Here is a 16,388-nt window from a genome sequence, read left to right on the forward strand (position 1 = left end):
TGTCATGGTTTTGGGCATCCTCTGACCTCTCCCCCTTGCTTGTGTGGTTGCTTTGCAGCCACGGTTATTGCTGATGCAGGGGAGCAGGATTTGGCGCACAGGTAACACACTTCTAGGCCACATAATCTTAATAGTGCATGAACAGCAGAACACTCCTGACGCCACTGCCGCTTTTGTTATTCACTTCTCTCTTCTCAGTGCACGTAACATGGGCTTTAGTTGCGTTGTGGTATGGAAGAACATCCTGCCAGCGTACGCCAAAGTGTCTTTAACAGTTGTATTTTAAAACGTGTGAAGGTGGACTGGTATATTTTTCTCTTGCCGTTGCTGACTGAGGCAGTAGGAAGGCATGGCAGCAAGCAGCAGCGGTGCCTTCCAGCTAGGTAACCTACTGCTCTGTCTCCCAGTTCGCTGTACGCATCCTGCAGGGTGAGTGGCGAGGGAAGGGGCAGCACTTCGGTGCCTGCCGTGCCCTCCGCTGCCATCTCTGCGATTGCTGTGGTAACTCACGGCCTCTTGTGCCTATGTGCTGGGTGTAGGCGTGCGAAGGCTGTGCTTGCCCCTCTCTACAAGGGTGGAGAAGGGACTTGTTTGTGCTTCCCGTTGTGCTTGGCCTTGGCATTGCCTGTTGAACCTGAAAGGGTGAGCGCTTGCTCTGTATTTGCCTCATCTCCAAATCAAGCTGTGTGGAAGATGACAGTTGGGTTGTGGATGCTGCAGGGGGCTGGCTTCACCCAGCCTGGCTGTGCTCCAGTCCTAGACTGGTGTTACAATCCTTCGCTCACACCGTGGAGGAGCTGTGGACTTACTTAAAGATAGCTAACCTATGAATTGATTCCTTAAAAATGTTTGAAGGGTAGGCGTGCTTTAATGCAGTGCTTGTTAGTACCGGATTTGGCTGGAGGCGCTTGGGTGGGCTCTTGCGCTTTCTTTCCAAGGCAGAGAGGGCACCTACCGGCCGGGGCCGGGGCGGGGGCGGCGGCTCCCGGCCGCGGGCGAGGCGGGCGGGGCAGCCGCGTACCCTGCGCGGCTGCCGGCCGCTGTCGGCACGGCAGAGCCTCTCCCAGCCTCTTCGGTTTCTTTTCGCACCGACTCGGAACTTTTTTTCTCCCGGAGGCGGAGCCGCAGCTTTCCCCGTACCTGCCCCGCTGCCGAGCTCGGCTCCGCCGGACGGGACGCCCGGAGCCGCCGCCGCGGAGCAGCGCCGGTGAGTGCCGGCCGGGCCGGGCCGGGCCGGGTGCCGCCGAGCCGCCCGCCGCAGGTGAGGAGCCGGCGGCGGCTGCGGGGGTTCCAGCCGCAGCCCGGGCGGGGCCGGCGCGGCGCTTCCTGGGTCCCGCCGACGGCGGGGGGGGAGGCCGGGCCGGCGCGCCGCGGTCTGTGCCGGGCCGGTCTCCTCGGTGCCTGAGACGGGCCGGGGCCGCGGGCTCGGCCCGCGCGGTTGTGGCAGCCCCCGGGGGAGCGCGTTTGGTTAAACGGCAGCAGCGAGGGGGAGAGTCGGGTCTCGGGTGCCGGCGGTACCAGCACCCCTGGAGAGCCGGCCCCACCGCTCTGCGGGCTGCACCCTGCCCGAGAAGGTATGGGCGGCTTGCCTGCCTTACTGCAAAGGGGATCAGCTGCTTCCTAGCGAGGTACAGAGTTGATCTTCTCAAGGCAACAAAACCCAAGCAAACCCCCGCGCCTTTCTGGGCAGCAGAAACCCTGAAGGAAAAAGGTTAGCAGTGGGGTCTGAAGTGAAGATCGCACATCAGATCCAGAAACATCAGAAAAGGTGTCCCGGGCACCTGCCTAGCAGCAGCGTGGGGGATTTCTCAAAAGACTGCTCACCTTTGCTCGCTTTCACTGCTGCCGATCAGAAAGAGATGAACTCTGTACTCCTGGTGAACCTGTGGTCCTGCCGAGCCACAGGTCCCTGCGCACCAACAGGTGCTCGCTGAGCGCTGATGCTCCTGTCCCTTCTTTCTCCTGCCTAGGAAAAGCTGTTCCCCCCCTTTGCTGGAGGGCCACGGCGCTGCTTTCCAGTCTCCGCCTGTGGGGATTTATGTGTGAATCAAAGCAGAATGGATCGCTATCGATACTTCATCTTTAACCAGAGGAACATGGTCGTGCTGGGGCTGTTCCAGATAGCCTTCAGCACGGTGTGTGTCGTCAGCGGGTTCATAGATGGCGTTTTCAGAACTGAGTCTCAGCTGGGCAAAACCAGAGCTCCAATTTGGGCTGGGATGGTAAAGTTGCACTATATTTTCTATGCTTTGTTTTGTGTTTTTTTTTTTTCCCCACCGCTACCTACTAGCACTCAGCTTGGGGGTGGGAGGGAGGCCAGGACTTCTTGCCAGCGCTTCCCTGGTTTCCTGCTTTGAACCCAGATAATAAAAGTTTCCTTGTCGTGGTATAGGCAGGAGAGTGGAAGCAGACTTCCCTCTGAAAGAGCTAAATAAAACACATTTCTACTGGATAATGTAGAAAGTGGGGCATAGTGGCAATTGACAGTTTTTTTTGCGGAAGCATAGTGACCACAGAGAGGACACCGAAGATTAGGAGGGGAAGACTTCATCCTCACATCAGGTAGATGAACATCTGGGTGATGATCTGTGTCCCCCAGCACAGTGCCACTAATTCTCTGGACTGCAACAAGGAGCGGGCAGCGGGCATCCTCACTCCCTGGCGTTCAGTGCCCTGATGTTACTGTTCGTACCCTGGTGAGCCGCGCCACAAGGGAGTTGTACTGAAGCGCTCTCTTCCATCCAGAGGCTGCTCGTCTCCTTTCAGTAATATCTTTCTTCCATCTACAAGATGCATAAGGACTTGGGAAAGCAGCGCGCATTTTTAGCACTTTAATCGGACTTACTTAATGAGTTTTATTATTTGGCCAGAGCCGTAAAGCCAGTGGGAGGATTGCTGCCATGGGGGTAGCAAGGGGGCAAGATGCATTTCACGCAGTGTCCTGCCCCCAGGAGATGCTACAGAGGAAAATAGAAGAAATCAGCAATTCTCTCTCCATTTCTGACCCAACAGTTACTCTGATCCAAGCCTTGAAAACAAGGGCTTTTCATCTGCTCTGTAGTAGTTTATCTTCCAAATCCGATACTTGTCTCCCAGTTACCAACTCCTTTTGTGCTCTGCAGGTGATGGGAGTCCCGGGAGTCCTGGCTTTGTTTTCCTCTCAGAGGAAGAATCCAGTTCTCGTAAGCCTGGAGCTGGGGGGGATTGTGTGTATACGGGGTGGGGGCAAAATGTTGTCGGGGCAATCGAAAACGGTTTTTGTAGGGAATGAGCTGGCTGGTCCTTCTGCAGGACTGAGAGCTTATTTTCTTGAGTTATCTTCATAAAAGCTGCTACATTCCTAAGCAAGAGGAGGATGCAGCGTTACCTTGCTTTCTGCTGCAGCAGACGAGCACTGGCTCTAATAACAAGCAAAAATCTGTAAAAACGTTTGCTTTTGAATGCATTTCTTTTGGTGTTCCTTCCTGTTACTAAGAATTGTGTACACTAAAATAGGAAACAAGTTAATTGACTTGCATTTCCTAGGCAGGTCTCTCCAGCCATGTAAACTCCAAGAGGGGATATAGTTTATAAGTAAGAGATCTCTAAGAACAAAGTCTTTGGGTCCAGCTAGCACCCATGGTTAAGATTTGGGACTCGATTGTAGCTCAGAAATTCGGTATCATGGAAACCTTTGCTGCACTGTGTTTGGCTTCCAAGTGACGGTTGCTACTGGGTACTTTTTAGTGTTATGGGAGACCAAAGGCTAGTACCTTCAATGTTTGTTAGTACCTTTTGTCTGTATTAGTTGCATTGATTTGTCAGAGGATAGTTTTAATTCCTGCTCCCCTTCTTTTTCTCCTTTAATTTCTCTGTCTAGGTGAATGTGCTGATAGTTGCTTCCATAATCTCTTGCGTTGCCATCCTCATCGTAATAGTTTATAGCTCCCTCACACTGAACTATGGTGAAGAGGAGGAGCTGAGTTCTGCCCCAGTCCATGTTATCCATACCGTAAGTATTGATATCGTGCTTATTACTGGGGAACATGACTGTCTTAATCTGCAAACGTTACTAGGCATGACTTGGAAACAGAACCAGACTTCTAGGGTGCCCAAATTAGAGTTTGAAATGGTGCCTGCAGCAGGGCACTTGTTTAAAAAAATTTGTATAGGTCTACAGTTAAGTTAAGTACTGAAAACCACAAAACCCATGCAGGGCTAGATAAGACATTTTATAGCTAGCTCCTGCTGTTTGCTGCTGCTGCAGCATGGCTAGTGTCGGTGGCTATGTGAACTAACGCCCAGCTCACCTGGATGCCCGTCTGAGAAGCAGCTGCTTGAGAGCAACAGCTCGTCCCTGGAGGCGTGCACGCTAGCTATGCGCCTAAACACATTACAGTTGGGTTAACTGCTGCTGCCGAGTGCGAAAGGGTTTGGGTTGTGCCAGGAAAAAAATAATGGTACTGCTCATGAAAAGGGGTAGGTGCTGGCCGTATCCCTGGCCTGGTTTGAGACAGCAATTGCTAGGCTCGAATCCTTTCCAGCATGCACCTCGGGTGATAGAGTTACAGCAGTTACAGGTCAGCTGGTTAAAACTGCGTATTATTCAAGTGTATCCCACACAGTAAAGCTGAAAAGAAGGAATGAGTTAGCCCTTTTGTACCTCAAACATGTTGCAAGCGATGGCTCCCTGTGGGGATGAAGACGTTCCAGGTAGATGAAGCTGTTCATTAGTTTATTGCAGGACAAATCAAAATGTCGGGCTGCTAAGGTGCAGTATAGCAAGAAGACGTTTCCCATATTCAGTGTGAAGAGGAGCAGCCATTCCTTGGGTTTCTACTCATTGTTAAAGCTATTTCCAAACCTGACGCCATTGCATAGCGTCTTATATTTAATCAGAAGCCTTCTCTTACTGCTTGCTTTTTTCGTATTTGAGGTTCACTCTTGGCTTGCTCTTCAGAGCACAGGAAGAAAAGCCTTAAATAACACTGACTCTGAATCAATCGCCTACGATGCAATTGCAGCATTCTTGCAGTCATTAGAGTATTTTCTGGTGGAGAACTTAACTTTTTCAATGTGGCTTTAACATTTCCTTTTCTGCTTGCAGAAGTTCGTACTTAATAAAGTAGTCAAGGGTGCTAACGTAGCCATACTAGCTGCATCTGTCAGCAGTGCTTTTGTTGTGCTGGTGATTGCTTACTTGGGATGCCGGAGTCTTCCATGCTGCTCGTGCTACGACAGTGTAACTGGGATGGTGAGTGAGGAGTCCAGGGCACCCATTTATTTGTATTGAGTGTGGGTGGGAGGGGAAGAAACTGGGGAGAAGATGTGTTTTTCTTCCATAAACCTAGCCTCAGCTCTACCTCAGTCATCCAGGGCTAATTCTAAGAAATTAAGTGAATGTTAGAAGGGTTTTATACTCCTTGTATTTTTCCTTTTACTACCTCCCTCTTATTTACAGTCTTGTGTAAGACCTAGCATAAGTTATCTCCATTTTCCAAACCATACCATTAGTGCTGAAGCTACTGTGGTCCCATTTCCTATGAATTCCCTCTCTCCTCAAAAACTGCTCCTTCTTCTCTCACCCTTAAACCAACGATTGCTCCTGGTACAGCATTTCAAAGACTTACTGGTGCTTGCACACCAAGATGCCTTATCCCTAGAACTACAAATTCAATAATAAAAATATCCCCTGTGCTGTGTGTGAAGTGTAGGGGAGATACACCACCTTTTACTGCTAATTTATGAGGACTCTACCTCAAGTGATGGGGCACACGCCGCATGTCTCTGCTAAGTGAGCTCCGTAAATACCAGCTATATTTATACATATATATATTTATACATCAGAATTAATACAGTAATTCTGATGCTGTATTAAACACGTACATCCGACCATCTCATTTGGTAAGGAATTAATGGGTACAGATTACAAGGCAGCTGTTCGTGACTAAAGATACCGAGCGTGTAATGTGAGGCTGCTTTAAACTTTCAAACTAAAACTTGTTAGAAGGAGTGGACTGTACAGACTTTTAAAATGCATTTAGGTATATCTTCTTGAACAAACTCAACAGATGAGGTTTTTGATGGCATTGTTTCATTCATAGGAATGGTTGCAACCTAGTGAGGACCAAAATCAGGCTGTGGAAATGGTTTGCGCTGTACAAAGTGAGTAACTCTTTCCCTCCGTGTATTTGGATATTCACCAGGGACGTGGAAGGAACATCCCGAATAAGCTTCACATCCCAGGCCAAAATCCTGATAACCAAAATACTCCGAGCCAAAAGGAACTCAGGATTTTGTGCAAGTGTCTACACCAGGTTTAATGGTTTCCTCTTTCCTTCCCCACACAGGCCGTGGGGACAGAATTTTTAACTTCCCAGATCAGTTTCCAGCCCAGGACTTAGATGCAGAGGAAGACGCATCCAAACCTCCACCATATATCAGAATGGCTTGAAAAAGTGGTCGAACATTTTAAAGCTACTAGTCTAAAAATGTGGCAAGACAGATGTTGGAAGTTCTTCATCTTTAAAGATGGTTATGCACTTTTCCTTGGCCTTTTGGAAAACACACACAGAAAGAGAGAACTATTGAATGCCCAACATTAACAGTGCAAAGGGGAAGATCTGGAGATGGTTTTGGACATTCAGACTTTGTATAGTTAAAATACCTCATTGCCTCTGGAAAGCATGAGCATTTTTTCCTCCAGCTTTTGTACTTAAATCATGTTTTATTCCACTAGAATTCATCATGCAATTTGTCTAGCAGTGCTAGCCTTAGGCATTCAAATATTAAATACAATTCATTTTTAAAAGAAACTGGTTGTGGAGTATTTCCCCCCTCCAACTGCTATCTCCTTACCCAATGGATTATTTGGATTATATGGTAGTGGGTGAAGGATAATGAAGGACCCACTTCATTATTGAGCTTCAGAGTGCTTTTCCTTTTCTTCTTGGCAGGGATGGGGGCAGGTGGTGTTTATGATACGAAGCCTTGCCGATGCCATTCAGGTACCTCTGTCAAAATGTGGATTCTGTGGGGTGTACATGTGTCAGTACAATTAGTTTTAGTGCTGAAGTGTAATGCTAGAGTGTGGTAGGAACTGGAGTTGCAGTAGCTCCTCTTACAGAGTAACTTAGATACTCTGAATTCAGTTCAAGTTTTTCTATTTTGACTTTGGAGACTGAAAGTTTAAAAAAATGCTTATTTTGGGGCCCATTCTGCTAAAATTTATTACAGATCTAGACCAAGGTCCTCTGTTGGACCTTCTCTAGAGGACCAAGAGGTCCTCTAGACCAAGGAATCACGGCTTCCAGTTAGCTTCCATCATCTCCTGAGGTGCATAAAATTCCTGTATGTACTTCATGATTCGCTTTCAGGTGGGCTTAGAGGTGCCTGTTGAGTGAATGTCTTGCCTGCAGGCCTTAAGCATGAAGTGGTAGATTACTTATCCCACTGTGTAAATGAACACAGCACGTTCATTTGAACAGGGCTTGGAAAGTAAGTTCCCATCTTGAGAAAGTGCTGTGAGTAGTAGGATAAGTCATGCCCACCATGAGGCATGTAACTCCACGAATGATCTCAGAAAAGATTTATCTTACTGCAGCATATAAGGTGCCTTCACCGTTCCCAAGAGAAGGGTGAATTAAATTGGTCTTGATTTTTTTTCTTCCTAGAGACTGGAGTCTTTTTTCATAACACTAGTAAAGGGACTCCGACACCTAAATGAAGACCTTTACCTGATGAAAGCGCCGTACAGACAAAATGCCTGGCAGTCCTCTGAGTTTGTGCTTATCACATGTGCACTTAAAATGCCCTTGGTTCCCAAACAGCTTGCCACAGCTACATCATCAAAAATTAGCATTACGTTATGCAATTAATCCTGGCATATGCAAGTTAGCAAATCCCGTCCGACTTTGTAGTCTCTTGGGGTTGGTGAGGTGCAGAGATGGACAGTTAGTTTCTATTAAATTATTTGTAGAATTCTTAGGACTAAACATCTTCAAATTTTGAAGAGTTTATGTCTGAAAATGTTTTACACCTTTTGTTGTAATCTGGAACAGAAAAATAGCCCAAGCTGCATATTGAGGAAGTCCTAGTGGACTCTGGCACCCCTTTGTACATGAGGTGCTTACCAAGTGTCTCTGTTACTGACTTTAACCGTTAAGATTATTAATGACTGGGGTTATAAAGAAAGGTACTCAGATCAAGACAGCAGCCCCAACCACCGGCCTCCCTCCGCAGCTCTCCTCTGGTCACACATCCCTTCCTCTGCTGCCTGGCTTCGACCGGGGGAACTGCCCCCATCCCTCGGTGCTCAGGCCAGCAGCTTAACTCGGGGCTGCAGGTCCTATTCTGGCAGCTGGAAGTTTGACTGGGCGCCACAGTAGCCAAATTCTTTCTGGCTTTGGCTCTAAATACCTTCATGTTTGCGTACGCCAACCAAAACACCGTTGGTGTCATTGCGGATGTCCATTTGAAGGTATCAATGTTTGAATTACTGTATTAAAGTAATTCACACATTGTAATTCAAAAAGTGATGCTGTGCCTTTTTCTCTGGTACAGTGCCTGTCAGCAAGCATCAAAGCACTGAGCGTGACTACTTTCCCCATCCTCAGATGCTTCTGGCATAACTCCAAACAGTCTGCGATGAAACGTTGGGGTTTTTCTCCTTGATTAACACAAACTGCTGTTCTCGTACATTAAAAGAAAGTAAGACTCCCTGAGCGGTTACTGTGATTGCTAATAGCTAAAAGCAGTGTGGCTTTGATTCTCCTGTAGTCTAAAACAGATTCTGCCTTTGAAAGGAGAAACTTGCTAGTAGTTTGTTGCTAAAATGCACTGCTCAGCCACTACATTGTTTCTGGGTGGAAGCTATGGTCCCATCCAGAAATACTATTCTAGTATTAGTCATTACAGTATGAGGTGGTACATACCGAGTATAATTCACCAGCGTTCGACTGCTGGTTGAACAGAGCACTTAGATTTTATGGCAAGCACGCAGAGAATACACGTCACTAGTCCTTGTTCGAATGCAGCACTGTTTCCATCGGCTCAGAAGGATAACTCCTGCGATGAGGGTGTGAAATCCGCGGCTGTCCTGCAGGGCAGACGCAACCACAGCTGATGCAGGTCAGGTCCTCCCGGCACAGCTCTGAGGCACAAGCTGAGGACCCAGCCCGTTCCTCCCGGCCAGCTTTGAAAGCGGTCGATCAGTGGCATTTAGTGACAGGCAGACCTCTGCCAGCGGGGCAGGTACTCCTTTGGCTGTGAAATAACCTTAACAGCATATATTGAAGTATGAGTGTGTAAAAGAGAAGTATGCTCTGTGCTACTTCCAAATAAAAATGTATGTAATTGATTCAGCAGCAGCTATAAAGCCCTTGATGGCCGTATTTCTTTTTACAGTCCTTCCAGCGGTGCAATCACAGCATCGCTATCGCAATACCAGCACCTAAGATGACTTACAGACACACAATTTCAACAGTTCTTTCTACAAAAGGGGAGTTTCTAGACAAGAAACAGCTGCAATATGGAAATTGGTGGAAACTGAATACCAATTTAATGTCACTCCCTCTAATTGGTTAGCATTGCAGAAAATATATTCCTGATTGCAGCTTCCAGTGCTATATTTAGTAGCCTGTTCCACATGCTAGTTACGGTGCCTTCCCAGAGCCCGCCCGTATCTCCAGGGACATTTCATGGTTTGCGTCATCCCCAGCTTTCACTCATGGAAGTCAGATGGATTTTTATTTATTATGCAAAAACACATCCATAGCACCTCCAGTAGAAATGGCCTCGTCATTTGTTCCCGACAGCCTTTTCCTCGTTGGCAAGATCCCAGGAACCGAGCCGACTTCCCTGTTCCTTCCCAGCACCGCAAGATTTCCCCTTTGGGGTGGGCAAAGGCCCGTGGCTGCTGGAGGGAGGTACGGTTACACACGACAGGGTGGCAGTCTGTGTTGAGGGCTGGGTGTAGCAGCGGGTACACCTCAGCACGGTGCCGGCAGAATAATGCAAGCAAAGCCCAAGGGAAAAAATAGAAATTCCAGGTTCCACCTGAGCCCAGAGCTTGTTCTGCACCGAAACACCCTGCACACGTGTGCTGCACCTTATGCTTCACTGATAAGAAATAGAAATAACTTGGCATTTTGAAGAGGAATGGTAGATGCAAACGTGCCTCAGATCTCCTTGAGGCCAAATATCCAGCTTTTTTCTTGGGCGTATTAGAAATTGCCGATCTAACCTGAGCAGCCTGCAGGCAGGACACCAGCACTTCGCTTTTGACATGGGTTACGGACCCCGGTTATGTGGTCCCGCACAACAAAATTACACAGACACAAAGCACTTCGCGCTCACCTTGTGTTAGCATTATTTGTATTAAGTCAAAGACAAGGCATTTACATCCAAAAACGTTCTTCTATCTTGAGTAAGCTTCGCCAAATGTTACCCTATTCCCTGATGCACAGAACAAGGCACACAAAATCCCCGGGCTATAAAAGCGAAGGCTGCCAGTCTCTCCATTAGCAGTGGCCAGAGTTAATCACAGGGCATAATCAGAAGGTTAATCAGGGAAGCTGGCTCTGTGAGTTAACGTTCAACTAAGGGCAAAGTATTTGCTGAAGCCATTCCCCCCCCCCCCCCCCAGGAAAGGGCTAGAAGGTGCTGGGGGAGAAGGGGAAGAGGAGGGGTCTTCATCACGGTGAGGATCAGAGAACCATTTCAGGTACGTTTTTGACAACTAGCTTGTTTGGGATTTTTTTTTTTTTTTTTTTTTTGTAACTTCACTTCCAGTCTTGTAATCCAACGTTTACATCACGCTCTCTGACAGGAACATTTTGCTTTTTTTTCAGCCTCGTTGAGTAATACGAATGGTTTCAGACTGGTGTGGCGTGTGCTGGACACTGTTTGCTACCAACACGCGGGTTTAGTCTCACCGCTCCTCGCCTCTAAGGCAGTTTGCAAGCTCCGGTTATATATGGTTGGTGCAGTTCCTCCCCTATGCTGCCGGGCTGCTCAGGGCCAGGGCAGTGGAAAGCAGTCACCTTTGCTGGGCACAAATCTCTTTCCCCTTTGCTGGCAAAAGGCAGTGAGAAGCCAGGGGATAAAAATCACAGCTCTGCGTATACCGTACTGCCTCTTCTAGCATGAAGTACTTAAAAAGTTTGTCAAACAACTTCACTATAGGTAGATGAACTGGCCTAAAATATTTAATGGGGGAAATGACTCCAGGAATACATAGTTCTTGCTCAGTAAAGAAAATATATAAGCCATTTACTAGTTTATAGCAGAAGAATTACCTGGCTCGATAAATCAAGGATTTCTCCCCAAAGCCCTTGCTCGGTCTCAGTGGCTCTGGTACAGCAGTTTCTTGCATCAGCCTCCCTGGCTGGCTGCTTCCTTTTCATCCAGCAACCTGCGGAACATGCAAACGTACTGCTAGCTGCTAGGTAAAAGCAGAGTCCAGAAGAGAGCCTTAAAAGAGCTGGGAAAGCACGGGAGTAGTAGTAATCAATCAAAATACAGATACGTTCTGAAAGCAGAAAGGTGTATTGGCCTGCAGCTGAAAGGGGGAAGGTTTTCTTTTCTCTTTTTTTTTTATAGTCAGCAGAAAACACATCTAATATAAGCGGAGCACGGCGTATACTTTTTGGAGTCAATCTGTGTGATTTCTTGATCCTTATGGGTCCCTTCCTACTTGAGATTTTCTATGATTCCCCAGTACTAACAGTGTATAAGCACGGGGAAAAGCCCTTGGACTGAACTTTAACTTCAGGAGGGAAAGCCCATCAAAGCAAACAGCATTTCCCAGCCTTCCCTAGCAGCTTTTCTGTAAAGGTAGCAACTGCTGTGTCCTGCAGCTCTTCAGGTCAATCGACTGAAACACACTATAAAACTACATAGTAGTAGTACTTGCACTTTCTAAGCTGTTGCAGTAATGTCTTTTTTTTGTAGTTACAGCTTCGGTACTACCAGAAACATGTGCGTTCTCTTTAATTGACATGACATTTATATGTCGTCTTCATTTAAAAAAAAATTACTTTGGTTTGTATTTCATGTTTCCTCTTCTGACTTCTGCCCACTACATGTTTTTAAATAGACTCATCGCATTCTTTTTTTTAATCAATATTAGTTGCTGTATATATAGTGTTTATACTGAAACAGTACATGCAAATATTGCTAAGCCCTTGCTCCCCCACCTACTAACCATGAGACTCATTTAGAATTACAGCTGGTGTTCTCGTTTGCCAAGTTCTTTGCCCTAACTGTATCTCACAAGAGTCGCTTCTGTGTCTCTTACTTTGCCTTGGGCAGGCAGCCTAGCAACCCTGATTGACCCAAGTCTTTGCTACATCAAACAGCCCTTCACCCATAAAGCCCGAGAGCTGGAGTTTTAAAGCAGATGCTAGCGCTGGACTCCCACGAGTGTCATGTACCACACGGTCACCTCACTGCCCTAACAAAAATTTGTAATGGTGTACACCCCCTCCCCCAAGTGTTGCATTACATCATTGCCAAAGTATGCATGCTTATGATGCCAAATATATGTATATATATATATGTGAACAGACATATTTTCTGGTCATCATTTTATATATATTTATCAGCATATATGTTTACATATCATCATCTATCACCATGCATAAAAATGAAATATACCTATTTAATGAAAGCTGAAACTTCTGAAACGAATTATTTTGCTTCAGACGCGAGTTGAGAAAAGCACAACTACTGCAAGCCTTAGCAGCCCATCACAAGGGCTGCCAACATTGTGCTTTTTAACAGCAGCATCACAGTGACTCAGTATTAGCTCAGTATTGTATTTAGTACTTCGCGGTAGTAATGAGGATGAATAATCACACACAGGAACTTGAAAACCCCCTCTGATTAGCAAATGGTTTTTTATCTGCAGCTGAATCTTTAGTTGCTGAAGCCAGGAGCCCTTCATTGCCTCTGATTTATGAGTGAGTGGCTTAAAAATATCTTGAAGTAAATGGAAAAGCTGTTGCATGTATTTTAGGGTCAGTTTAACCTTTTTCTCATTGTGTGCCCTTCCTGGACTAAGCAAAGCACCGGGGCACGGATGACTACAAAGGACAAGAAGAACAGCAGCACCTCAACACCCCGAGCAGTCTGGTGGGTGTGAGGGGCGTGGCAGTGACCAGGCTTTTACTTAAGAGCAGCCAAGAACGTCAACCCGTACCTCCACCTTTCTGCGACGGCCCCAAAGCCGAGCCTGCCCACCCCAGCCTCGGGGAGGACATCAGCCTTGCCAGGAGAGGCACGGGCAGGTGAGGCAGGGCTGAGGGGTGTCCCCTGGGTGGGCAGGGGCTGGAGAGCAGGGCCGGCCAGGCTTTACTGGCCAAAAGCCAAACCCCCCCCCCCCAAACAAATGCTTAGGAACGAGTGTAAAAGGGCGGGGTCAGCACATACCACACCTTCCCCTACTCCACCACCAACTACTTGTAGCTTGGAGCCCCCCTCCCATCCGTATAGTCACAGGCAAAAAGAAATTCTCTTCCATTAACGTGTCTAGTTTTTTTTCTTAAGCCTTCAGAAAAACCCTAGCAGTCCCACCAGCCCATGGCCAGGACTTCCAGTTTAACTGCGGTGCGTACGGGACAACATAATTTTGCTTGAACTTGTCTTCTGCCAGCTTCACTCAGCAGCACTAAGCTTCAGTTGATTTTGGTTCTTGATGAAGGCTGAAGATGGGGTTTTAAAGCGCATTCAGCAGGCTGCACAGTACCAACATCCCCGTGTTAGCCTGCTGCCACACAGGGAGGGGGGAATAAGAGAGCTGAAGGAAAGCCCCTCCAGCCCCCGGGGTCTGCGCTCAAAGTGACAGCTGAGACTCAGGCCACGGCCGCAGGAGAGGAAAAATGGTCTCCAAACACAGCCTCTGCTTTACGATGCGTGATTTAGATGCATAGTATGATGTTTTTAAAAGCAAATAACTAAAAATATTCATTAAGAGGGAGTTTACCGTATTGCCTCACAACGGAGCCTTTTTTTTGTCTGTGACCTTCTCAAAGAGGCAATGCAAACAGTAAAAAATAATTAAAAAAAAGGAAGTACTGAGCTAAGATCATCGTCTTATGACTCTTACTTTTCATACGCTCACATTCACACTAGTTGCCTCTTCCCTTTTATTTAATACCTCTGTGTGTGTGTGTGTGTGTGTGTGTGTGTGCATGCACGTGTGTGTATGAAAAAATATAGGCTGTAATCACACAGGCTGTGTAGGCTCCACGTTACTGTGATTCTACCATTGTGATTGCGTGTGCTTATGGCTGTATCTGTGCAATACTTCTCCGTTTTTCAGGGGTTTGACAGTATCTGAAACAGAAAGGCTATTTAAAAAGGAGCTTATAAGCTGTTAGAAAGATGATGCTTATCCTTTTTTTGAATTTGACACTCTGTATACTTCCAACTGAAAAAAATTAGTATTAGTAGAAAGAAAAAACCCCACCATTATCTTCCAAAATGAAGACCTGACTATCTAATGTACCGCTTTTACTCTCAAACACAGCGGCAGGGCTGCTGCTTTCAGCTTGCGCTGCGAGCTCTTTGCAGTGCTATAAAGTTACTTGTTTTAAACCAGGACCTGACGTGAATTGACTGTGCAGGAAGCTGGATTATGATGGGCAGATAAAAGGAGAGGCCCCTTGAGCTCTTCAGTGTTGTCAAATATAATTGCTTTTCTATTATAGTTGATTCTCTGGGAGCAAGTAACTACCCGAAGATTCTGGCATGGTTTTTGTTGTTGTTTTTAAATGTGTGAGCAAAGTCTGGTTTTGAACTCCATCTCCTAATGGAAACACAGACCGCGTGCATCCTACAGGTTTCAAAGTAAAATGCAAGCAGACAGGAATCCAAAACATGCGCCCCCCTCGCCTTTTTTTTTAAAAGGCCCATTTATTTCAAAGCCAATCTTATTATAATTAATTTCAGGGAAGAGAGAACAGGCTACTTCTTTTTGAATGTTTGATACTGGCAATACTAGCTCTCATACACCTGATGATAGTAAAGTGAGTTGCAAGTTCTGCTACCCCCCCCCAAAAAAAAAAAAACAAAAAAGGGGGGGGGGGGGAGAGGGAGAGTGTGGCACATTTGTTGAATGCCGTGTGTCTGTCTGCTGGGTCGCTTTCTGAGCTGAGGGCAGGTGAAGCTGCTATCGCTGCCATAGCTAGAGGCACTGAATGGCTTTTTCTACTGAGGTGAGCGCAGCCCAAGCCTGGACGGCTTCTGATGGTACTAAGATGCAGCCAAACAGCGTGTGCACTACTCAGCCTGCTTACCCTGAGACTCCCTCTGACAGTCTTGCTCTTAGTTGCAACTACAAGCCCCGTCTCTGGTCAATGATCACACACATAGCTCAGTCACGTTACATCAATTCCAAGCTGTTTTTCAGGGGTGAGAAGAGCAGGACGGAGAGAGGATTATGAGTTTCTCGAAATGACCATTGGTGTTGCTGGGAAATTTGCTTTTCATTCACTTTAAACGATGAGCTAAGTATTCTATCATTCAAGATTCTCATTAACCAGAGGTGATTCAGCAAAGGCAGAAAACAATACACGTAGATAATACCTGCACGGAGCGGGATTATGCACCTCAGTGAGTGTCCCTGGATGGCTAGCAGCTTTTGCATGCCTTCCTCTGGGCTCTGGAAATACCTTCCTGAACTACAAGGAGCTGCCTTCAGCAAGTGCTTCAACAGGTATCAGCCTCCGTGACACTGATTTTGCAGCTGGGAGGCTGCAGAGAGCCCAGTGAGTCCCAGGGTGTCACTGCAAACCAGCAGCAATTCTTTCCCTCTCAATGTCGCTTCACAGCCCTCGCTGACGCCGCCGTTCAGCCGGATGAATGAGAGGCCTCCTTTGGGTGTCCAGTGTCAACAGATGGAAAAATTCCCCAAACCCCAAACTCAAACCGGCATTTTTTTGCGAGTCCTAGAATAATGCCAATTTCTAATGTTATCTACAACTTTAGATTTAAGATTACGTGTCGGTTTTGTGTTGATTTGCATAGAAAACCAGACTGCCATTTTAAATGTAACATTACTATTACTTTAAAATGATATGTGGCTCTACTTTTTATCTGGGAAGCAAGATTTATGAAACATTGGTCAATGTTGAAAGCGGGACTCTGGAAAAAAAAGACTATTAGAACTATATATTCAGGTGGAAGTGAAAATATTCACCGAGTGCGGACAAGGAATATGACTTCCATCGAATTTATAAAAGCAGCAGGTTAGTAGATGATCCGTCAGGGAAAATGCTAGTGCAGGGTTACAGTTTAAAGGTGACAATTATGCTGATTTGTTACAGGATGGATCAGGTAACAAGAGTCTATGACCAGCTGCAAAATAGAGGATCTGCCCTCCCATGGTCAAATGTTATGGGAGACAA

General features: G+C 46.6%; 1 protein-coding gene across 2 annotated transcripts; it reads left to right on the forward strand.

Moving 5' to 3' along the window:
* The first annotated feature begins 1,178 nt into the window (after positions 1-1,178).
* Positions 1,179-6,782, forward strand: LOC143160122 (uncharacterized). 2 transcript variants are annotated; one of them, XM_076337668.1, is made up of 7 exons: positions 1,179-1,207; positions 1,971-2,222; positions 3,123-3,182; positions 3,860-3,991; positions 5,087-5,233; positions 6,084-6,144; positions 6,330-6,782. In XM_076337668.1, exons 2-7 carry the CDS (start codon positions 2,058-2,060, stop codon positions 6,431-6,433), a joined length of 669 nt encoding a protein of 222 aa, XP_076193783.1. In that variant the 5' UTR covers positions 1,179-1,207; positions 1,971-2,057; the 3' UTR covers positions 6,434-6,782. The 2 variants fall into 2 exon arrangements, with proteins under 2 accessions (XP_076193783.1, XP_076193782.1); XM_076337667.1 differs by having other exon boundaries at positions 1,204-1,261.
* Positions 6,783-16,388: the final 9,606 nt, after the last annotated feature.

The sequence above is a fragment of the Aptenodytes patagonicus genome, chromosome 4 (genome assembly GCF_965638725.1).
Source record: "Aptenodytes patagonicus chromosome 4, bAptPat1.pri.cur, whole genome shotgun sequence".
NCBI classification, from domain to species: Eukaryota; Metazoa; Chordata; class Aves; order Sphenisciformes; family Spheniscidae; genus Aptenodytes; species Aptenodytes patagonicus.